The 23,404-nt window shown below is 40.3% G+C and overlaps 1 protein-coding gene across 1 annotated transcript; it reads right to left on the bottom strand.

Annotated features, from left to right (window-relative positions):
* Positions 1-4,642: 4,642 nt before the first annotated feature.
* LOC131991948 (EMILIN-1-A-like) lies at positions 4,643-22,084 on the bottom strand. The gene is made up of 14 exons (XM_059357259.1): positions 21,666-22,084; positions 18,514-18,639; positions 18,073-18,284; positions 17,498-17,760; positions 16,183-16,356; positions 15,148-16,038; positions 13,009-13,342; positions 11,269-11,484; positions 10,940-11,188; positions 9,938-10,129; positions 9,166-9,282; positions 8,531-8,548; positions 7,622-7,756; positions 4,643-6,015 (listed from the first exon to the last, which is right to left on the bottom strand). The coding sequence occupies exons 1-14, from the start codon at positions 21,797-21,799 to the stop codon at positions 5,693-5,695; spliced, it is 3,384 nt and encodes a 1,127-aa protein (XP_059213242.1). The 5' UTR covers positions 21,800-22,084; the 3' UTR covers positions 4,643-5,692.
* Between the last annotated feature and the right edge of the window lie 1,320 nt (positions 22,085-23,404).

Below are 23,404 nucleotides of genomic sequence, written 5' to 3'. Positions count from 1 at the left end.
AAACTCTTTAAAGTCAGTGGTAATGTCAAGGTTTGCACAGATATTTCAGTTCAAAATTCAAGCACTTTCAAGATCCAAAAAACAAAAATGTCTTTGATGATGAAAGCTTTCCAGTCAAACATTTCAGTGAATACGAAACACCAAATTATCTTTAAAATCAAACATTTTTAAGGATCAAATTCAAACATATTCCTCACCTTGAAAACAGTTTAAATGAAACATTTTCCAAACTTTGTATAAACCCTTCAATGTCTTCAGTCATAAAAAAACCCCACAATCTTCAAATATTTCACATCAAATGTTAATGTTGTAATGCAATATCTCAAATATGATTATATCACAATATGTAAATAATAATATGTAATTATGGCCCGGCCCTATATCATAGATTAAAACAACAACAACAACAACACAAACAGTTTCCTGAGCCTGAACACTGCAGGAGCTCAGCTTTCCTTCTCAGGGACTCAGCAGCCGACAAACTGCCTCAGAAAACAAGTTCGGACTCTTTAAGGCTGGGAAGCAGCTCTCAGCCTCAGCTGTGGTCATGAGCTGATGACAGTCTCTGGAGAGATTATTGTCCATGAACAGCTGGAATCGGCCAGAGTCCGTCTTATCACTAGTGTAACCACTAATGGAATAGAATTCAGTGTGCAGGTGTGTGTCGTTTTGTAATTGAACGTCCTGTTTAAATTCAGTACAATATCAAAACCAGTTCAGACATAATGTGGCTTTGGCATCACCACTCTGCCACATATTTGTAGAACATTTCGGTAACACTTTCTATGAAGACTACATCTATAGTGCATTATGAGCGCATTCATAGTGAATTATAATGCTCATTATAATCAATCATAATGCATTTTGACTGCACTCATAAACACATATAAAGCTTCATGATGCACTATATCAACAGTTATAAATATAGCTTATAATGACTTATAAATCCAAGTGTCTTATGAGTGCTCTTGACTGGTTATAAACTACAGGCTGACTGATGAGGGTTATAATACATTACAACTACTCATACCCCTCTATACACACACCTCAACAATCGATTGTTATAAGGACTCATAGGATGCCATAAGTATAAATAATGACTTATGATGCAGCATAGCTTCTTTTAAATGCATGAAAATGTGTTACACTTTACTTATGTGTTACACTTTACTCCAACAATGAAACATCATGATTAGCTATACTGCATTATAGATGCATCTATATGAACCTCACTTTACTTAAAGCATACATTGATCATTTATTTATACTTATGGCATCCTATGAGTACTTATAACAATTGATTGTTGAGGTGTGTGTGTATAGAGGGGTATGAGTAGTTGTAACGTATTATAAGCCTCATCAGTCAGCCTGTAGTTTATAACCAGTCAAGAGCACTCATAAGACACTTGGATTTATAAGTCATTATAAGCTATATTTATAACTGTTGATATAGTGCATCATGAAGCTTTATATGTGTTTATGAGTGCAGTCATAATGCATTATGATTGATTATAATGAGCATTATAATTCACTATGAATGCGCTCATAATGGACTATAGATGTAGTCTTCATAGAAAGTGTTACCAAAATTTCTCCATGATATAACAAATAAAAGCCACAAAGTGCATGAAGCCTGAATATTTCACTGATCCGCTTTTCATTTTCATAAAAGCAGCGGCGCATAACTCACCATATAATAGAGATGTTCTGTTACTCTGGTTTTAATTTTACAGTACAATAACAATTGTTTAGAAATAAAATAACAATAACGGATAATAGCGGACTGCCTGTCCCCATTAACACAATAAACACATGTATAACTTTCTGAATGGCATAGCTATGTATACTATGCACATAGTACATCATCTGACGCATATGAATGAATTAACAATTAACAAGTGACTGAGACGCATCAGTTAACTGAAGTTCGTCTCACTATTACTGAGCAAAGTTGACAATCTGGCGACGAGTGCTGAACTGAACCAGGCTTACAGAAGACAGGAGCTGTGTCCCAATGTCAAGGATCCTTCCTTGGTAGGATCCTTCCTTCAGAGTCGGGTCCTCCGAAGGCAAGGCAAGAGTCCTTCCTTTGACTGGTGTAATGCACAAATGGGACAGCCTTCGGAGTGTGCAGCTGTGCGTCATTGCGTAATTGGACGTCCTGCTTAACTTCAGCGCCGCTCTCGGCCCTTTGGCTAAGATCAAGTGTAGTATCAGTTTAATAAAAAATAAATAAATAAATTCAGCGCCGCAATTTCAAAATCAGTTCACGACATGAATGTGTCTCTGGCATCAGCATTCTGACACATATTTGTGAAAATGGAAGAAGATGCTTTAAGGTTGAATCTCCACGATTTATCAAGTAAAAATCATAAAGTGGATTAAACCTGAATATTTAACTGATCCTGGCTGAATTCGGCCGCTACTTAGTGCCATGAATGCAGCGGCGCATAATTCATCATGGAAATATGTTCTGTGATTTTTTATTTTTTATATTACAGTACAGTAACAGTTATTTATAAATAACAATAACGGATAATAGCAGACTTTCGGTCCCTGTAAACACAATAAAGAAATGTATAACTTTCTGAATGGCACAGTTGCACATAGTACATCATCATCGGACACATATAAATTAATAAACAATAACTTTAGCGACTGAGACGGCATTAATTAACTTAACCGGCAATGTATCAAGATGACGTTTATTATCTTTAAGCTTAATATTCTGGCATATGCTTATTCATATGTTTTTGCTTGACTTTGAACACACGTTTTGTAAGTTATGTGATAACATTCAGTGTAAACTGAAAATATCTACATATTTAAATGCATATTGCGCCGCCGGCGTCGCTGTTTCTACGCTCGCCATTTTTAAATCTCCCGGTAGACCGGTGTGCGCAATGCTTTATGGGTAGTCGGAGCGCACGGAGGATACACACATGCATCCTCGGAATTTGGGCAAAAGAAGGACTCTGTCCTCCGGAGCATCCTCGACATTGGGACAGTCCTTCGGCGGATGTCGATGACGTAGTGTCCTTCAAATCCAGCCGTTTGAGCATCCTTCCTTGACTTTGGGACACAGCCATGGAAACCAAGACAAGACATACGCCCACAAAAGGGGAGGGAAAACAGGGAGAAACACTAGGATCCTGACAGCTTGACTTTGAACACAAGTTCTGTAAGTTATGTGATAACAAATATTCAGTGTAAACTGAAAATTATATATTCATATTCATGTTGCACTGGCAGCGTCGCTGTTTTTTCGCTCAACATTTCTAAATCTCCGGGTAGATCAGTGTGCGCAAGGCTTTATGGGTACACAGGGCGCGCGGAGGGTACACACAAGCATCCAAAAGAAGTACTCAGTCCTACAGAGGATCCTGAACATTGGGACAATCCTCTGGAGGATACTGGACATTGAGACAATCCTCTGGAGGATACTGGACATTGGGACAGTCCTTCAGCTCTTGATGACATAGCATCCTTCAGATTCAGCCGTTTGGATCCTTCCATGACATTGATACAGCCAGAGAAAGTATCAGGATCCTCATGTGTGTCCCATGACCCATGTTTTTACATTTCTCTCAGTCTTAGTTATGTGGAAGACCACACAAGAAATATATTAGTAAGATATTACAGGGTTTCCTATTAAGTACCTAGTCTAATCCGTCATGTGCTGCGCTAACGTCACATTTCAAGCTACTCAAAGTATTTCTACACTTTCCATGATATAAAGTTATTTTGCGTAGTATTGCCATTGCTCAGCAGAGTGGCTGTCACCAGTCAATCAGTCAAAACCCTGCCCCCCACCTCTACATCCACTTCCGAGACATGCACGCATTCACACACTAAATATACTGAGCTGCTCTCCCTACGTCTCCGCTTCAAAACAACTCCAGCACGATAGAGAAACATGCCTACTTGTCTGTATCAGTCCCGTCCCCACATGCTCTCTCCATGTGCGTGAGCCGAGCTAAATACTCAACCTGTCTGGGGGTTAAGATACAAACACACTGCTGCATTAGGCCGTTCGTTAGCCGCAAGCTAACATTAGCTAACAATAAGAGTTGTTTTATACACATAAAGCTAAACTGTGAAGAATACTTCCTGTCGCTAAACACATACAGCTTTCAAAAGAGGGGGAGAGAGAGAGAGAAAGAGAGAGAGAGAGAGAGAGAGAGAGAGAGAGAGTTAACAGAATCCACCACAGAATTTACAAGAAGAAGACTGTCAAAATAAGATGCTTTAAATAAAACATACAAGAACCCTTATTGTCCTTTACAATAATTCATTAAAATATGCAATGATTAAGATGTGTATGATGGAATAGTGGCATTAGAATCTGTGAGAGGCACCAAATTTGGGCTTTTTATCTCAAGGGGGGGCATGCCCCCGGACCCCCTTAGCCAAGATTCTATTATCAGTATCTCCGGACTGTGAAAAACGTTATGTGAGGTGTTTGCTCACATTTAGCTCTCAAAGTGTTGTGCATTTTGCATTTTACTTAAAAATGTACAACATTATAAAATTCCTCTTCTGGAACTGGGCAAAGAGGACATCCACATGGCACGATGTGGTGGAGGAGCGGTTAAAATGTCAAACTAAATGATTTCAAGAAGAAGAACAAACAGCACAGATTATTGAACATCCTGAGTTTGACTCGTGTTTACTTTAATGACAGTGAAAATTATTTATCATTACAAATATGTGAAGTGTAAAAACTGGTTTACATGAAAACTGTAGCAAAAGACTGTCGGAGAATAAACTGTTGACATCAGAGTCACTGAACATGTTTTATAAATATCAGACATCATGTTGACTGATTCTTATCTCAGGCAGTTGTCTTATAATAACAGATGAAACATCTGTGTGTCCTTCATTCTCAGCTGCTTTAAAAAAAAATAAAAAATATATATATACATATTATAGTTAAAACTATAACTCTTGTGATACTGATTTTTTTTTAAATTTATGTTCAGACTCGAACCAGCAGTGAATGCATCTCCTAACAAAACTTGATATATCTTCTTTCATGTGCCACAGATCTTTCACATTGAATATCATTATTTATTACATTTTGTTGATAAAACGTAATATTTTTCCTTACATTAAAAGAACAACGTGCTGTTTACATTGTGCTAAAGTAAAGGATGTGGATATTTATCTGACATTTGTTGACAGTTAGAAAATGTTTGTCCAGTCTTGTCTTTTAAAGTTTTGTCCGTCAAAATGTGAAAATTATGTGTAAATGGCTTATATACTTAAACAACACCAATAAAGAAGAAAAGCTGCAGCTTAATGTAAAAGGTTCACAGTGTGAACTCATCTGAGTCATAAAATCAAACAGAAAACATATTCTGCTTTTAGAAAGCTATTTCTTTTCCTATTTAAAGTCACACAACGTCTGATCGGCTGACTCACAGATCTGAACATCTTTAGGAGTGATCCTTTTCACAGGGACATCCGTCCTTAGAGTTCTTCATCTGACCACATCACACATGTGACATCTTGAGAATAATAAAATAAAACCACATGATCTGTTAGAATATGGAATCAGGGCTGAAGGTTCACATCAAACATCCTGTCATCAGTTTAGGGTCACTCTGGAGCCAGGAAGTGACATCATACTTTACAGGGCAGCCTCCTGTCGGTTTGTCGTGAATCTTAACCGTGTTGTTTCACGAACCCGTCACATGTCTTCATACAGCAGCATGCCGTTGAAGATGGTGAGTGGCTCCACAGAGTGGGCCAGTTTCCCCATCACCAGGTCGATGCACACCGTGTCCCGAGTCTGCAGCGGCAGGATGATGTTAAAGACGGCCAGAGATCCTGGAGTGGCTTTAGCCTCTGCCACCGGGTTGTTCTCCAGGCCTTCGGGTTGGTAGCCTCCAGAGTCCACCCGGGCCATGCCGTAGTTCGACTTCGACAGCACCGCCTCGATCTTCTCGTTCCTATGGCCGGTCAGAATGGCACTGAAGAAGTAATGTCCATCGACGGGGGCAGTGAAAATACCTGAAGGGGACAGATTGATTCAGTGTGTGACCAACACCTGGAAACGTCAGCGTCAAAAACATTAACAATGACACACCTGCACACCTTAAAACATTTACACCAGGAAAAGAATACACCTGAGAGAATCTACACTCAGTGGCCCTCATTTACCAAACGAGCATACGACAGAAAGTGAGCATAAAGTGGGCGTAAGATAATTTCTACGCCAGCCTCGGCATTTATCAATGTGGACGTGAGCGGAGGATACGATCAGATCTCAGTCTGCTCTCAGCTCGTGTACGCAAATCTGAGTCAGCATGAAGTCCACACGTCTGAGTCTGAGAATTGATCTTAGACTATAGTATCGATGTCTGGAGCTGATAAAACTCTGTGGTGGTTTGATTTTTAATAGTGACAAAGCAAAACATGTTTAGGCTCCATCATTTATCATTAAAACATAATGCAAAAATAAATACACCCTGCGACCGTGAAATTCTTTAAACAGAATACGAGCCGAGGCTATTAAATGTTCTTGTCTTCTGCTGTTTACCGTTATTATTATTATTATTATTATTATTATTATTATCATCCTGCTGGACACCGGAGCGTCAGCGTCTCCTTCACCAGCGGTGCTGCCCGAATAGAAACATTTCCAATCATCGCTGCCACACGCTCCTCTGACTAGGACATCATTCTTAGTAAATGTAAAGAGGTGAATAATATATCTCTATCATAATAATAGCAATATTTGGATATTATATAGATTATTAGGCTTTATATATCACAATGTATAAATTAATTACTCAAATCTCGCAGGGAGTTGAATGCTCCACTGCTACTCTGCTGACAGCACCACTGATTTCCTGCCTTTTCACTTTGTATGCTGCCAAACAAAACCAGTTTGTTGTGTTGCAGCTGTTGGACGTCAGCGTTTCACTTTCTGACTCTGAGGAATTCCTCTTCTTTTGGATTAAAACTTACTTTAAAACATTGTTTACCTCCTTCAACCAAAAAGCTGTGGAAACTTTTAAGTCTGTGCTCCAAATGTAAAATATTCACTGAACTTGTTTGAGTTTATAACTATAAGAACTTTTATTTCATAAACCTCTGTTGCTGCGTATTTCTGTAATATGTCTAAATTGCCCCTGTTGTTATTTTTAACGGCACACTTTGCTAATAGAGTTGACTTTAGGGGGGTAAAAAAAAACTCTTTTTGGCCGTATTGCATCCTTCGGTGTCGTAAACTCTGGAGGTGAGCCATCTGAATCAGGTATATATTATATATATTAGGGCGTGACATTTAAATGGCGATTGTTTCGAGCCGCCACATTTATCAACAGCCCATCATTCTCATTCTGTGATTGGAGAGATACGATCGCTTGATAAATCACACCTGGACCCTGTCGTAAGACCAAATATACACTCAGATCTGCGCTGGTTTCTACGCTCGTTTGATAAATGAGGGCCAGTGACCTCTGACATGTAGGCTGCTACAGTCAGGGATCGAGCCACGACCTTCAGATCAGTTCCACCGCTCTACCAGCTGAGCCACAGCACCCCCCACAGCTCATTACACATCAGTACATCTCCCGCTCCTGTATTCATGTGTAAAGGGCTTAATGTTTACCTGTTCTCGGATCATAGAATTCCCCTTCGTTGACAAAGGCCTTGTCAAAGACGATGGTTCCAGCTCTCTCCATGGGAACAGTGAGAGCAGCAGAGAAGGACAGTCTGGGTACATGAGCATCAGCACCAGGAACACCTGAAACACAGCGTACAGTCAGTATATCATAATAACTGATTATAGACTATAGTTATAGATTATAACACCTGAAACACAGCGTACAGTCAGTATATCATAATAACTGATTATAGACTATAGTTATAGATTATAACACCTGAAACACAGCGTACTGTCAGTATATCATAATAACTGATTATAGACTATATTTATAGATTATAACACCTGAAACACAGCATACAGTCAGTATGTCATAATAACTGATTATATACTATAGTTATAGATTATAACACCTAAAACACAGCGTACAGTCAGTAATATAATAAATATAATCACTGATGATGACAGGATCTGTGTGTGTGTGTGTGTGTGTGTGAATGGACTTTCTGATCTGTTTTATTATTTATTATTAATTATATCTATTGCGTATCTGCTGTACATTCTGTAACAGTTTAATTTATCTTATGTATATATATTTATTATTTTAAGTCATGTTTAACCTGCAACAAGTGAAATGTTGCAGAAATAAAAGATGCTGCAGTTTATTGGTTTTTATTTTGTTTCATGTCATGTTATTATTTTGTTTTGTGTCATAGTTTTTGTGTCGCTGGTCGGATCAACAAATACAGAGTAAAAAAATCCAGTGCTCTAGTTAATTATATCTGTAAGTATTTAGCAGAATAGTGTTATAATCCTTTGTGGTGTATTTGGAGTTGAGAGTTCTTGCTCATGTCTCATTCTGATATTATGGAGACTGTCGGAAATGTTCTGAGCCTGTGGATCCTGATTCCGTACCTGTTTCACCTTTAGGACCTGTAAAAAAACCAGAGCAGCTGTTAGAAGTGATTTTACACTGCCAATGATCTCTTTGGGCTCATAATAATGGCAACAGGAAACATTCAGCTGCTACATTATAATAATAATATACTTATCTTTATTTATAGAGATGATTATTACATTATAAGTTCTGCTCCAGAACCAGGAAAAGAGATCATATTTCTCCTGCTCCTGTGAAATCCAGAATTTAAAATCCTTCTCCTCACTTACAAAGCCCCTAACGGTCAGACACCATCATATCTTAAAGAACTCATGGCCCCATACGACCCTATGAGAACACAGGCTGTCCAGGTTGGTTTCGGATCGTGGATCAGGCTGTGATCTATTATTATTATTATCTTCTTTTATATTCACTGCTACTTTTATCATTTACTGCTTTGGTTACAGCTATCTTTGTTATTATTATTATTATTATTATTATTATTATATAACTTCCACTGCTACTATTACTATTACTATTGGCCATATCTCCATCATTATTACAGTATTTATTGTTATTGTGGTGGCTAATCTCTCATCAATCGGTTTCAGCTCCATAATATCAGGATCTATAGAATAAAATAATAATAATAATAATGAAGTATCTGTCGTACCGGGCAGACCTCGTACTCCACTTTCCCCTCGGCGTCCAGGAGGTCCAGGAGGTCCACCAGGCCCTCGCAGCCCGTTAAAGCCTCTCTCTCCCTGGGGTCCTGGGGGTCCAGGCAGACCTGTGGAATAAGGTAATAGATGTTAACCGACCATAAACACCTCCTGACACGTTGTATGTGAAAACTCTTAGTATTATATATTAAGTATTAAGTGTGTCTTAGGTTTAATGGTTCCACATCATTCCTTCTGTTTGTTACTACAGTTTATGCTGTGTCAGCAGGTTATGGGTTTGTTTTTCTGTTTTAGCTCAACCTAAACTTGACTATCAAATAAATCAAGTAATTGATGAACTGGCTAATTTTCAGATTATTTAACATTTAACTTGTTAATGAAACAGACATTAGTGAGTAAAGAAAGAACTTGCTGCCTACAAAATAAAGACACGTTCATCTTTAGATTTTTCAGGTATTTAAAAAGCTTCACGTAACATTTGATAGTTTTTCTCTGTTTCTTCAGAAACATTCACTGTTTGTACCTTCATTGATATTATCAATAACAGTAACTTTGCTATTAACGTAATAATTAAATTCATCAAACATTGCTGACAACAACATGAATTTGATGTTTGACTTGAGAAAGAAATAAAGTACGAGAAGCAGCTTCTGATGATCTGCAAAACAAAAGAGGATTTGAACTTAATTTTAACCCCTGAGGAACTGCTCTGTGTTCAGACAGCTGTTTAGAATCAGCATAAAAAGAATAGAACCAGCTTACCGATCAGATCCCGCTCAGAGGAACCCTGCAGGTCTTTGAGGACCTGGTTCAGGCTCGAGTTCAGGTTCTTCATCCTGCTGTAGACATCATCCTGACTCTTCTGAATGAAGTCCATGATTCCTCCATGATGGACGACCGACTCATTCAGACCAGAGACACAAGTCCACAAACTGGATACGTGTTGGTTCAATCCTGAAAAACACATAAGAAAAGTTAACTACAAGTCCCAGAATGCCTTTCTGTCAGAGTTACCACATCAGGAGACTAAGCTCTGCTGGATCTTTGGAGTTGGTTCGGCTCGTTGAACTTTTAAATGCTTTTCCTCTCAGATACTGTTGAAGTGTACGTGAGCAACACACATGTAGAACCTGATAATGTAATAAATTCTGATAATGTAATAACCCCGATAATGTAAAAAAAAAAAATCTGCACTTGAGTCCATTGAAAATGTAATAAAACCAGATCATGTAATAACTTCCCGATAATGTAATAAAGTGCATTTCCCAACAATGTAATAAAGTATAACATTAATGGGAGGTTATTCCATTACTTGGGTTCAAGTGGTGATACTGTGTAGGCAACTCTAGCTCAAGAGCTCTAGCGCCACCAGCAGGTCAAAGTTGAATGTTTATTAACTTTTGACCCGTTCATCCGTTTTTCACAAAGGATGTATTACTGGAACCCTTGGGCCAATCTGAGCTCAATGCATCCTCAATGGGGGTTTTCGGCCATATTGGATTGTCTGCCATCTTTGATTTGATCAAAAACCTTCCATTAATGTTATACTGTATTACATTATTGGTAAAAAGGGTATTACATTATTGGGAAATGCACTTTATTACATTATCGGGGTTATTACATTATCGGGAATTTATGACATTATCAGGTTCTACGACACATGTTACTGAAGCTATTTTTACCCTCCCACAGTGGATCCAATGTGTGTCCAATATGAAAATCTGAAAGGTTTGCTAGGGCATTTTTCTTCAAAATGAACAGTACCTTCTTTGATCTTGAGGATGGAGTCAGAGACCCCGTCCAGCCTTCCACAGACTCCCTCCAGCTTGGACAGTCTCTTCTCCAGACCATCTCCAGACCTCTTACAGTCTCCCATCTCCACCAGGAGCGTGCTCTCGTACCGCCGGACGTCCTGGTCCATTCTGTCCAGGCGGTCGCGGCTCTCCTCCATGTGCTCCGTCACCTCCTGCTGGATTTTGTCCAGTTCAGAGATGATCTTGTCCTTTGTGTTTCCTGCGAGTTATCAAAGAACGAACATTAGCCAACACAGGTAGGAATAACTGCAGAGCGCCGTGTCACTGAGCCGGGCTCACCCAAGTCTGTGATGACACTGCCGTGTTTCTGCACCGTGTGTTCGAGCCCCTTAAGCGTGTCGTTGATGGAGCTGAAGGTGAGGATGACCTCAGATAATTCACCCTGCAGCGTCTTCAGCTGGTTGTTGTTGGAACCTCCAATCACACTGTGGCCATCTAAAGGCTTCTCAGCATCCAACCCAGGACCACGCCCACCGGGACCACCGGGAACACCACCTGACGGGGGACAACTGTAATTATCTTCCACTCCACTGCTCCTTTTTACTGTATTTTTAGTTGGGACACAGGGGGTCTGTAGGGGTAGACAGCAGGTCAACAGCAGATAGAAGTTACTCTTAACTTTAACACTTATCTGCTCTACTCTACTGCCCTTACGTTTTAACTACGCAATGTTTGACTTGTGCTTTTTTATTATTTTATCTATTTTCTTATCCTGCTTATTTTTATCTTATTTGTATTTTCATTTCTATTTCCCTGTTTTAATTGACTATTTTTACTGTTTTCAATTGTGTCTTGCTGTTTTTAATGTTTATGTAAAGCAATTTGAATTACCTTGTGTTGAATTGTGCTATACAAATAAACTTGCCTTGCCTTGCCTTGCCTTGCCAAATAATCATTATTGTCACACAGTAACAAACATATTTAAAGTGTCTAAAAAAGGGATGGGCAACTTAAATGCTGGAGGGGGCCACAATTTTTCATGGACACTACCACATGGCCACATATAGGACCGTGCACTTAACCAGATATGATGAAACTGCAATTTTAAATGTTTACATTGCAGTAACTTAACATATTTCATGCTCAAATGCATGTATAACAGTATAAATAGGAATACAAAAAGGTTTGAAGCAAATAAAAAATAACCACCTACTGTGATTTTTTTGTTTTGTTTGTTTTTAGTTATTTTGTGTCTTTTTTGGTCATTTTATGTTTTTTTTTAGTCAATTTGTGTCTTTTTTTAGTCATTTTGTGTATTTTTTAGTCCTTTAGTCCAACATAAAATGTGATTTTGAATCTTTTTTTTTTTTAAACTTTCAAAACACTATCATGCTCAATAAAGAATTTTACATGTTGCAAATGTGAACAAAGGTGTCAAATATAACATATAAGAGGGTTCCATCCAGTTCTATCATTTTATACTAAATATATTTGAGCTTGTCTCCAGTTTTACTTGGTATATCATCATCAAACTGAAACTGGCCTCATGGAGTTTACAGCCAGAACTTTAGAGGTAAATTTACAGTAGGGCTCCACGCTGCTTTGTTTTCTAGTCTGGATGTGATGAAGAAGTCATGATTTGGAGCTTTGGGAGACTCCAGAGGGTTAATTGCAAGAAGTAGTTTTGTGCATTTTTACACTGCACTTTTAGGATTTCATGCTCAAATGCATGAGGGCACTTCAAGTGACGGTGCGGGCCATCTGCAGCCCCCGGGCCTCCAGTTGCCCATCCCTGGTCTAAAGGTTGAAAACATGACTGGAGAACATGAAGTTCATTTGTTACACAGATTTTGTTCTGAATTTAAAAATAACTGACGGCTTAAGAATGGATGAAAATGTTCCCTTTAGAATGTCACGTTTAGACACCAAGGGTCTAAATTAATAGACGGACAGACACACTTGTTTTATTTGTATTATTAAATGAATATCATTTTGTTCTTCACTGTTAGTGTTAAATGGTTAGCAACAGGAACTCTGGGGTGGGGTTTAGTGAGCGATCGTGTGATTGGTTGATCTGACCTGTGGGCGTGTCGGGGCTGGTCTTACATTGGCCGCTGCACCTCCTGACATCGTCTCGCAGCAGGCGGACTTCGTCCTCCAGCTGCGAACACATCTGTAAGCAGCCGTCTCTGCCTGAGTCCTGTCTGATTTGGAGTCTGTTGATGTGGCTCTGCATGCGCCCCAGTGAATCCTGGGAATGATTCTTCAGCTTCTGCAGCTCATCCTCCACCTTCACGCACAGCTCACAGTCATGTCCCAGCATCTCCACCTCGGTCACGATCCGGTTAAAGTGTTCGCCGTGGTCCCCGGTCAGAGCCTTGATCTTACGGACGTCGTGGCTCAGGTCCACAACCTTCATATTCATACACATCATACCCAACAGGAACATAATAAATATGAATCAGTTTCATCTGAGTTCTCTCACAGACCTGAAAACTTTAAATGGTAATAATAATAATAATAATAATAATAATAATAATATGAAGTGCATCCAGTAGGATAGGATATGACTTTATATTAGATTTAATAGATGGACTCTTTTCATCCCTCTACCTTAAGCTGGGAATTTAAAAACCTTAAAGACCAGACGTGTGTGTGTGTGTGTGTGTGCGCGTGTATTCTCATACTCAGCATGAAGAGCCAGACATCAACCTGAAGTTTCATTTCGGCTCATTTAACATTTGAAAAGTGTTTTTTACTGTGAACTCAGACAGAACCTCAAGAAGATGCTACATCAAAGTCCAATTTATGATAGTAGGCTATTTATTATTTATTATAGTGGCTTCTTTTCAGATAAATATATTATCAATTAATATGAACAGGGCTACACGGTGGTCTAGTGGTTAGCACTGCGGCTCTTCTGTGTGGAGTTTGCATGTTCTCCCTGTGTCAGCGTGGGTTCTCACCGAGTTCTCCAGCTTCCTCCCACAGTCCAAAAACATGCACTTAGGTTTAATTGGTGACTCTAAATTGCCTGTAGGAGTGAATGAGTTAATATGGCTGAATTATATGAATTAATATGAACAACAAATGCAAATATTGCATTATTGTTTAAAGCTTTGCCAGTTGTATCAAAGGAGGAAACTATGTTTGCCTTCTACACACAACATGATGAATGTGGATAGGATTAGTGATTCATAAATTATTAGATTACAACATTTAATAACAGGAGCTGACTTTATATATTCATATTATTTATATTTGCCTCTCATGGTCGCAGATGGACACAAGGGGCTGGTTAGTAACATAATGTCAGTTAACACACACACACACACACACACATTAACAATTAGACTCTGTGTGTTTTGAATGCATGCTGTTTGAATATCTATTGCATGAAGTCTATTTATAGAGTGAATAATTCTAAACCATTCAACTAATTTAATGACACTGAATTTATTTAATCTTTCTCTGTTTTGTGGATTTAATGTAAATGAAATCATATTATTCAATATACTTCTGATAAACATTTGGACACTTTCTGCTGCCTAGCAACAACCGCTGGGTGTTAAAGTGTGAAAACAGCAAAGACTGTGGTGTGAGATATGACCAAGGGTAAAGACAGCTGATCATCATTCTAATTCTGTCATACAAATATCAACAAAAGATGACAGGAAATGGGTCAGAATATGACACTGTGAGTTGACTTCAGTTGTCATTTAACCCTCTGAAATCTCTGGCTATTATGTTCTTTAAAAAATCTGTTAAAAAATCTTTACCATGCCATGTTGGTATCAGTTTTTTCAGCGCTACCTCCTCTATATGTCCTGATAATTAATTTTTAACTTTGACTTACTTGATCAACATTTTGAACCCAAAAGAAACTAAGGAAAACATAAAATCTGATCTTGAAAATTATGATTCAAAACCCAGAATTTTAAATATGCAAATATGAATACAGGTTGCAAATATAACATATAACAGGTAAAATTAGGATAATCTCTAGTTCAATATTTTATACTAAATATATTTGACATTATCTCTGGTGTTACTTGGCCAAATATCATCAAAAAAAATCTGGCATGGAGTTTCAAGCCAGAACTTTAGAGGGAAGCTGATGGCAAGACTCAATGTTGCTTCATTTTTATGTCTTCACGTCATGAAGAAGTAATGTGCAGGTGGTTTCATGGACTCTAGAGGGTTAAAGATCTGTCTCACCTTGTCGTTCAGAGAGTCTCCAGACACCGACAGGTCTTTGAGTCGAGTGTTGAAGTGTTGAATCTTATCTTCGTTAGCGACCACTCTCCACTCCAGAGATTTCTCTGTTGTACTTTCTCTTTCTCCTCCCGTCCCAGAGAGTCCTCCTCCTGCACCTCCTCCCTTAACTCCTCCTCCATTTCCACCTGCTCCCCACCTTCCTCCTCCATCTCCGCGGTCACCAGCTCCTCTTCCTCCTCCTCCTTTAGACCCTCCGCAGCCGCACTCCTCCAGACTCCGGCTGATGTGTAACGTGTTGTTTTCCAGCTTCGACAGCCTGCCGGGGTGGTCCCGGACCCTGTCCTTCACCAGTCCCAAGTCCAGCTCCACGTCTGCTATTCTGAAGGCCTGATCATCGAACCGGTCCAGGAACACCGTCCTCAGGTCCCCCAGTTCTCTGTGAAAGTAGTCCTTCAGGTCGTTCTCCAGGTATGAGCAGCTCTGCTCGGTCAGCTGCACGGTGTTGTTGATCCTACGCTCGATGTCCTTCAGCCGGTCCTCCGTCACCACGGTGACCCTCCCACCTCCCTCAGTTCCACCGCCACCACCGAATCCTCCTCCTATGAAACCGCCATTGTTGTTGCTGCCGCCTCCTCTGCTGAGCTCCTCGTCTAGACGGTTCTGCAGAACATCAAAGTTTTCGGAGGCTGAGCTGATCTTGCGCTCAGCGTCAGTGATGCGCTTCTGGAGGTCGTTGACGGAGTCGCAGCATCCTTGCAAACGTGTCTGATCCCGCCGCAGCCCGTCCACACCCTGCCGATACCGAACATCAACGGCATTAAGCTGCTTCTCCAGAGCTCGAATTCTCTCTCTGTCCTGCTGCTGCTCTCTGCGCAGATCCTCCACACCAGCCTGAAAACACACAATGAACCGCATTACGACTCACAAATGTGTTTTCCTTCAGTGACGCTGTTTGTGTGTCATTTCATTTCTACTTCAGTCAGAGTTTCAGAGGGATCAATGGCTCATTACACCTGACAAGATATAATATAATACCTGACAGGAGGAGCAGGACAACGACACCCTCCTCTCCAGCTCCCTCAGGATCTCCTCCTTCAGCGAGTTCAGCCGGCCTCCACTCGCTCCTCCTCCGGGCAGACCTCCGTCCAGGTCGTTCCCTTTCCCATTGACCAGGTGGTTGTTGATGCTCACCAGGGTTTTATCGTGGGCCTGTTGGAGCAGAGACATTTCAGCTAGGGATGACGCCGATCGATCGGCAACTGATCGGATCGGACCAATATGATAAGAAAAAGATAGATCGAAAAATCTGATGAAAGGTTAAAATCACCGATCCGATCGCATGATACGTACATGCGCTTTACAAGTGTTTGTTATGGTGTAATATACATTCCGGATCCAAAGGTGACGGTAGTGCGCCAAAACGCTGCCGCTTTAAAACGAAGAAGAAGAAGTGTTGTGTTGTGGTCACACAGCCTGCATGCACCTACACACACCCACAACATGTCTGCCATATGGAACTTTATCTAAGTGAGTGAGTCCGCTGTCACACACGCTAGCTGCAATTTATGCAAGCGTTTAGACATTTAGAGAAATGTTAGTGTGAGAGTGAGCAATAATAATATGTTACACTGTACAGTAGTTCAATGTGACATAATGCCACCAATGTTCAGACTGGCATTTTGAGTTTGTTTAGCCTGTTAAATAGGCTCAATTTTTATTTGAATTTTAGTTGATACGATATAGGCAACAATAGAGCCATTTAAAATGGATAGTATCAATAAATGAACTTTCAACATGAAGCTCTTGCCTGTTCTTGACTGCCCTATAGAGGCCATGTTGGCATATTGTTTTCCACAGTGCCACTGCTGCTTTGAAGGAATATTAAAGTTACTGCTATGCAATAAATAAAGGTCAATCTAGGTAACCTAGTAGTATCTAGTAAAGAAATGATTACAAGGTTAACATAAATGAAAGATGATGATTCATGGGGGGAAACAAGAGTAAAATATAAATATTAATATCATCCCACGTGATCGATCGGTTCTGATCAGTAATCGGATCGGTGAGGCTTTAGGTGATCGGTATCGGTCCCAAAAAAACTGATCGGACCATCTCTAATTTCAGCTACAGTTTTTCCTCGTCAACTGTCTCTGCCTGCTGGCAGTGAGACAAACAGAGAAGAAGAAGAAGAAGTGGGTAAACCACCTGATGGTGCCCCCCCAGCTGAGGAACCAATCCTTCTGGTTCTACATCATGACAGGCTTTAACTGCTCTGACTACGAGGTAACTACCAATTCAAATGAATAATTGGTCTTGGGCTCCACCCCTCTAGTAGAAAACAGTGACTGACCTGTGTGCGATTGTCAAGCTGGTCCAGTTTGGTCTGAATGCTGTGAATTGTCTCTTTAATCTCCGGCTGAGCTGCATCAGCAGGGTTCCTTCCACCTGAAGATGAACCTCCTCCTCTTCCTCCGCCGCTGAAGCCCGGTTTGTTGACCTCCTGTTGAAAGTTTTCGTTCATGGTGTTTAGGGTGGACTGGAGGTCCTGAAGGTTTTTGGTCAAACTCTGGATCTTCTCCTCCAGCTGCCTCATCTTCTCGTTCTCTAACCGTCCTGGAAGAAAAGGAAGCAGCGACTTCAGAGCTCCAATCACAGAGGCTTTTATGGTCACACGGACACGTCCGACATACAGCTACAATAATGTACTGTAATGTGAAAACGTCTATGGATCTGGATCTATTGATCAAGGGTCTCCATCAGCACCGTGCTGGTTAAACTGGAAACACTGATGGATAAGAAGAGGAACCAGTGAAAGTGTTGGACTTATTCAGGCTCAGCCAGTCACAGCAAAGAGCTTTTATTTTGTAGGTCTTTCTACAGGTGTTTGTTCAAAAGTGTTCACTAAAGAAATGAGAAACCACTCACCGCCGTGTCCTCCACTCTGTCCTCCCCCCTGTCCATAGCTCGTCTCTCCTCCGGGTCCCGGTCTGGGCTGAGGTCTGCCGGTGGAGATCTGGGTTCCTCCAGCCGGACCATCGCTGCAGTCAGCTCCACTGTAACCATGGCAACACTTCCAATCCATCTCCGTGACCAGTTTGTAGGCCACTTTGTACCGTGGCCTCATGTAGCTCCGGTAGCTGCAGAGACACGACAAGACAACTGAAGACTGAGAGGACCGAGAGGACAGAACGAGTTCTGTTTCATCTCCTCAGAACCAAAGAACACCAGGCCTCCAGCCAACACAGAGCAAGGAAACAGGTCCAGAATAATGGAGGACCCCCAGTCCTCATGGACTCACGGTCACGCTGAGAATCACAGACCAGCCACAGTGTGTGTTTGTGTGTGTGTGTGTGTATGTCTACTCACAGCACCACTCTGCTGCACTGTCCACTCCCCCAGCTGCAGGGATGATAATCAGGCTTCACATAGGTTTCCACTCCGTCCTCGACCACACAGCTCACCGTCTTCGTCACCACAAACGCACACCAGTTCCTGATTCACACACACACACACACACACACACACACACACACACACACACACACACAGAGGTAAAACAGGGTTTATTGGAGCGCAGAGGGTTATTGATCATGTGATCAGTAACAACGAGGTCAGACTGATTAAAAGAAGACGATCTGGTTTCTTTTCAGATTCGACCAATCAGCCGGCTGCATGCTCACCACAGAAACGTTAATGTGGATCTTCACTGAAAAACAAATTAGAATGAAAATCACATGATCTCAGACATCACTTCAACATGTTGCCTCAGTTCATCTCAACACTTTCTCTCTAGTAGTTGACAAACTGAAAGTGAAGGACTCTCTCCGCTGCAGCTCCGACACTTTAACGTCAAACATCTGTTTGGGTCGCTTCAGGTCACAACTGAGCATGTGCAGATGTTTTCGTGTGTAAGTCTAAAAAATGTGTATTATTATTCACTGACCATTAAAAAACAAACAGAATTTAACCTCAGTGTAAAAGCAGCAAACAGCTGATCTCCACCTTTTCCTCCCAGAGTTAAATTGTTTTATTCTGAAGTTAAATTGGTTTTATTTTGAAGTCTGTGGTGACTCTGCGGCTATGTCACCTGATTGAAAACATATGAAGATAAAACTGCAAAACCATCAGATGAAAACCTGAACGCTGCATCTGCACACGGAAATAAAAAATATATACTGATATAATACACACATAAACTATTAATAGATGTTTATTACAGTTTATATCTGAATATAAATACTGTTTTCACTGTCAAAATAGTTTCTAGATGTCTGATACAAAGTTTATCTGACATCATGCAGATCATCTGAGTGATTGTGTGTGTGTGTGTGTGTGTGTTTGTGTTCAGCACATGGTGCTGATGTCATCAGTGTGGGTGTGATGATTAGTGTGTTTGTGGCATCCATGTTAGATCAGCAGGAGACAAAGTGTCTCTTTGTGTTTAAATTCAATTGTGTTTTTTTTTTTCTGGAATTCAGAAAAACAAAAAACAGGCAGGAATTTAAGTTACGGCAGAGACAGACAGAGGACATTTAGAGTCCAGGAGACAGACAGAGGACATTTAGAGTCCACACGCACACATACACACACACACACACACACACACACACACACACACACACACACACACGCACGCACGCACGCACACACACACACACACACACACACACACACACACACACACACAGTGATGTCACTCTCTCTACAGGAAATGAGTCATCAGGGCGTTTGTTTCAATTCGCTGCTCATGACATCACAGCTGCTTACTGCCAAACGTGTGTGTGGAACCACATTCAGTTTTTCTTGACACAGTTTAATAGATGGATGGATGGATGGATGGATGGATGGATGGATATATAGCAAATAGACAGACAGACAGAGAGATAGAATGTAGATGATAATCTCTGAACAAAGTTCACTTCTGAATAAAATTTCTAAGCATGACGATCAGCAGGAAGTCAAGAAGTTTTACAGTTTCCAGACTTTTTATCCAGCAGACATCATGTGACCTGACATCAGGGGAACGTTCTAAGAGAACACACATGTTCTTTAGGAGAACGTTCACCATCCCCAGGTCTCAGAGAACACACGCGTTCTTTAGGAGAATATTCACCTTCCTCAAGTCTCAGAGAACACACATGTTCTTTAGGAGAACATTCACCTTCTCCAGGTCTCAGAGAACACACATGTTCTTAAGGAGAACATTCACCTTCCTCAACTGAGAGAACATACATGTTCTTTAGGAGAATGTTCACCTTCTCCAGGTCTCAGAGAACACACATGTTCTTAAGGAGAACATTCACCTTCCTCAACTGAGAGAACACACATGTTCTTTAAGAGAACATTGACCTTCCCCATGTCTGAGAGAACACACGTGTTCTTTAGGAGAACATTCACCTTCCTCAGGTATCAAAGAACACACATGTTCTCACACATGGTCTCAGAGAACACACGTGTTCTTTAGAACATTCACCGTCCTCAGGTCTCAGAGAACACACGTGTTCTTTAAGAGAACATTGACCTTCCCCACGTCTCAGAGAAAACACATGTTTTTTAGGAGAACATTCACCTTCCTCAAGTCTCAGAGAACACTTGTGTTCTTTAGGAGAACGTTCACCTTCCTAAAGTCTCAGAGAACACACGTGTTCTTTAGAACATTCACCTTCCCCAGGTCTCAGAGAAGACACATGTTCTTTAGGAGAACATTCACCTTCCTCAAGTCTCAGAGAACACACATGTTCTTTAGGAGAACATTCATCTTCCCCAGGTCTCAGAGAACACATGTGTTCTTCAGAACATTCACCTTCCTCAAGTCTCAGAGAACAAACATGTTCTTTAGGAGAACATTCACCTTCCCCAGGTCTCAGAGAACACATGTTCTTTAGGAGAACGTTCACCTTCCTCAAGTCTCAGAGAATATACATGTTCTTTAGAACATTTACCTTCCCCAGGTCTCAGAGAACACGTGTTCTTTAGAACATTCACCTTCCTCAGGTGGAACATCATGTGGACTGTTGGGCTCGGCATTGAGCATGATGGCTGCGAGTGGTTGAAGGTGGTCTCGGAAGGACTACAGGAAGTACAGGAAGATCTGAGAGACCAGAGAACCCGGTCCCATATTAAATCTGAGGCTGTGAGTTCTTTAAACACGGACTGAACTATAAGCCACTGAAGTTCAGCTGTGGTTTCACTGAAACATCTGAAAAAAATAATATACCTGCAGCTGATTGGATGAGCCATATGTCAATCAAATTCTATCAGAGAGCAAAGCCTGCAGCATGTGTGTGTGTGTGTGTGTGTGTGTGTGTGTAATAAGACTGACAGCATCACTGAGAGCTCTGTCACCACAGTAACCTGCAGAGCCAACAACCTCCTGATTCTTCCTGTCCACCCTATCACAATAAAACATCTGCCCCACACACACACACACACACACACTCCTCAGTAATGAGGTCACCTCATCCGCCTTTATCATCACCATCATCATCATCAGGATTTCCGTGCACGTGTCAGCCTACCTGTGTCTACTGGCAGCGCGCGCTCCGTGCGCGTGCCCGTTGGCGTAAAGGCTGTAGGAGGGTCGCTGCGGGAACGCGCTCTTGGCGTGTCCGCAGCTGCAGAGCGCGAGAAGCAGCAGCAGCAGCTCGGCCATCCCGATCAACAAATATCAATAAATATCGATCCGCGATCAGATCATCTGGCGGGAAAACTTTCCGTCTCCATGGAGACAAACAGAAAAGTTTCCACAAAGTTTCCGTCCTACAGACCCATGATTCGGATCCCTCTGATCCGCTGCAGGTCCAGGTTCTGGTTCGGGTCCTGCTGGTCCTCCGCCGTTGATCCGGGTCTGATCCAGGTCTAGTCCGGTTCTAGTCCGGGTCTGATCCGGGTCGCAGCTCGTCCATCAGAACTTCTCCTGAAACAAAGAAAAGAAGAAAACGTTGCGACAGACTGAACCAGGACCAGCTGCTCCTCCTCTTCATCACCGCCCCACCGAGCTGTCCCCGCCCCCCCGGAGAAACCAGACACCTGACCCGATTATTGATTATTGATCACAGTGACGTCATTGTAACGGCACAACAGGCTTCACATTTTTACCTGACATTATTTAAAAACTCATCAGATCAATTAATTAAAGTTCATTAAACTTTATTCTAGATCAGATTAATTAAATAAAATACATTCAACTTTATTCTAGATCAGATTAATGAATTAAACTACATTAAACTTTATTATTAGGTCAGAATCATTAAATAAAATACATTCAACTTTATTCTAGATCAGATTAATGAATTCAACTACATTAAACATTATTATTAGATCAGAATCATTAAATAAAAATACATCAAATTTAATTCTAGATCAAGTTAATCAAATACAAATACATACACTTTATTCTAGATCAGATTAATCAAATACAAATACATAAACTTAATTCCAGATCAGATTAATGAATCAAACTACATTCAACTTTATTATTAGATCAGAATCATTAAATAAAATACATTAAACTTTATTCTCGATCAGATTAATTAATTAAACTACATTAAACTTTATTATTAGATCAGAATCATTAAATAAAATACATCAAACTTAATTCTAGATCAGATTAATCAAATACAAATACATAAACTTTATTCTGGATCAGATTACTCAAATGCAAATACATAAACTTAATTCTAGATCAGATTAATTAATTAAGATACATTAAACTTTATTATTAGATCAGAATCATTAAATAAAATACATTAAACTTTATTCTAGATCAGATTAATGAATTAAAGTACAATAAAGTTTATTATTAGATCGGAATCATTAAATAAAATACATTAAACTTTATTATAGATCAGAATCATTAAATAAAATACATTAAACTTTATTCTAGCCCAGATTAATTAAATAAAATACATTACACTTTATTCTAGATCAAATGGATTAAATAAAATACATTAAACCTCATTCTAGCTCAGATTAATGAAATAAAATACATTAAACTTTATTCTAGATCAGATGGATTAAATAAAATACATTAAATGAGGCGATAAGGTGCAGCAGCGGTTTGAGGGCTGCAGGCTCGAACACAGCCCCTGGTTTCAGTCTGAATGTTATCTCCGTGTTAGTAAACACGTTCAGGTGAACAAAACAAACAAACAAACAAACAAACAGACAATAACATAATTTAAAGATGTTAATTCGACCTTGAACTCTGACACACAAACATCCTGCACATGTCCAGAAGCTACAGGATGTTTCATAT

Source organism: Centropristis striata, chromosome 2 (assembly GCF_030273125.1).
Source record: "Centropristis striata isolate RG_2023a ecotype Rhode Island chromosome 2, C.striata_1.0, whole genome shotgun sequence".
NCBI classification, from domain to species: Eukaryota; Metazoa; Chordata; class Actinopteri; order Perciformes; family Serranidae; genus Centropristis; species Centropristis striata.
Note: the sequence above shows the minus strand (reverse complement) of the source record. Positions and strands in the feature narration are given on the sequence as shown.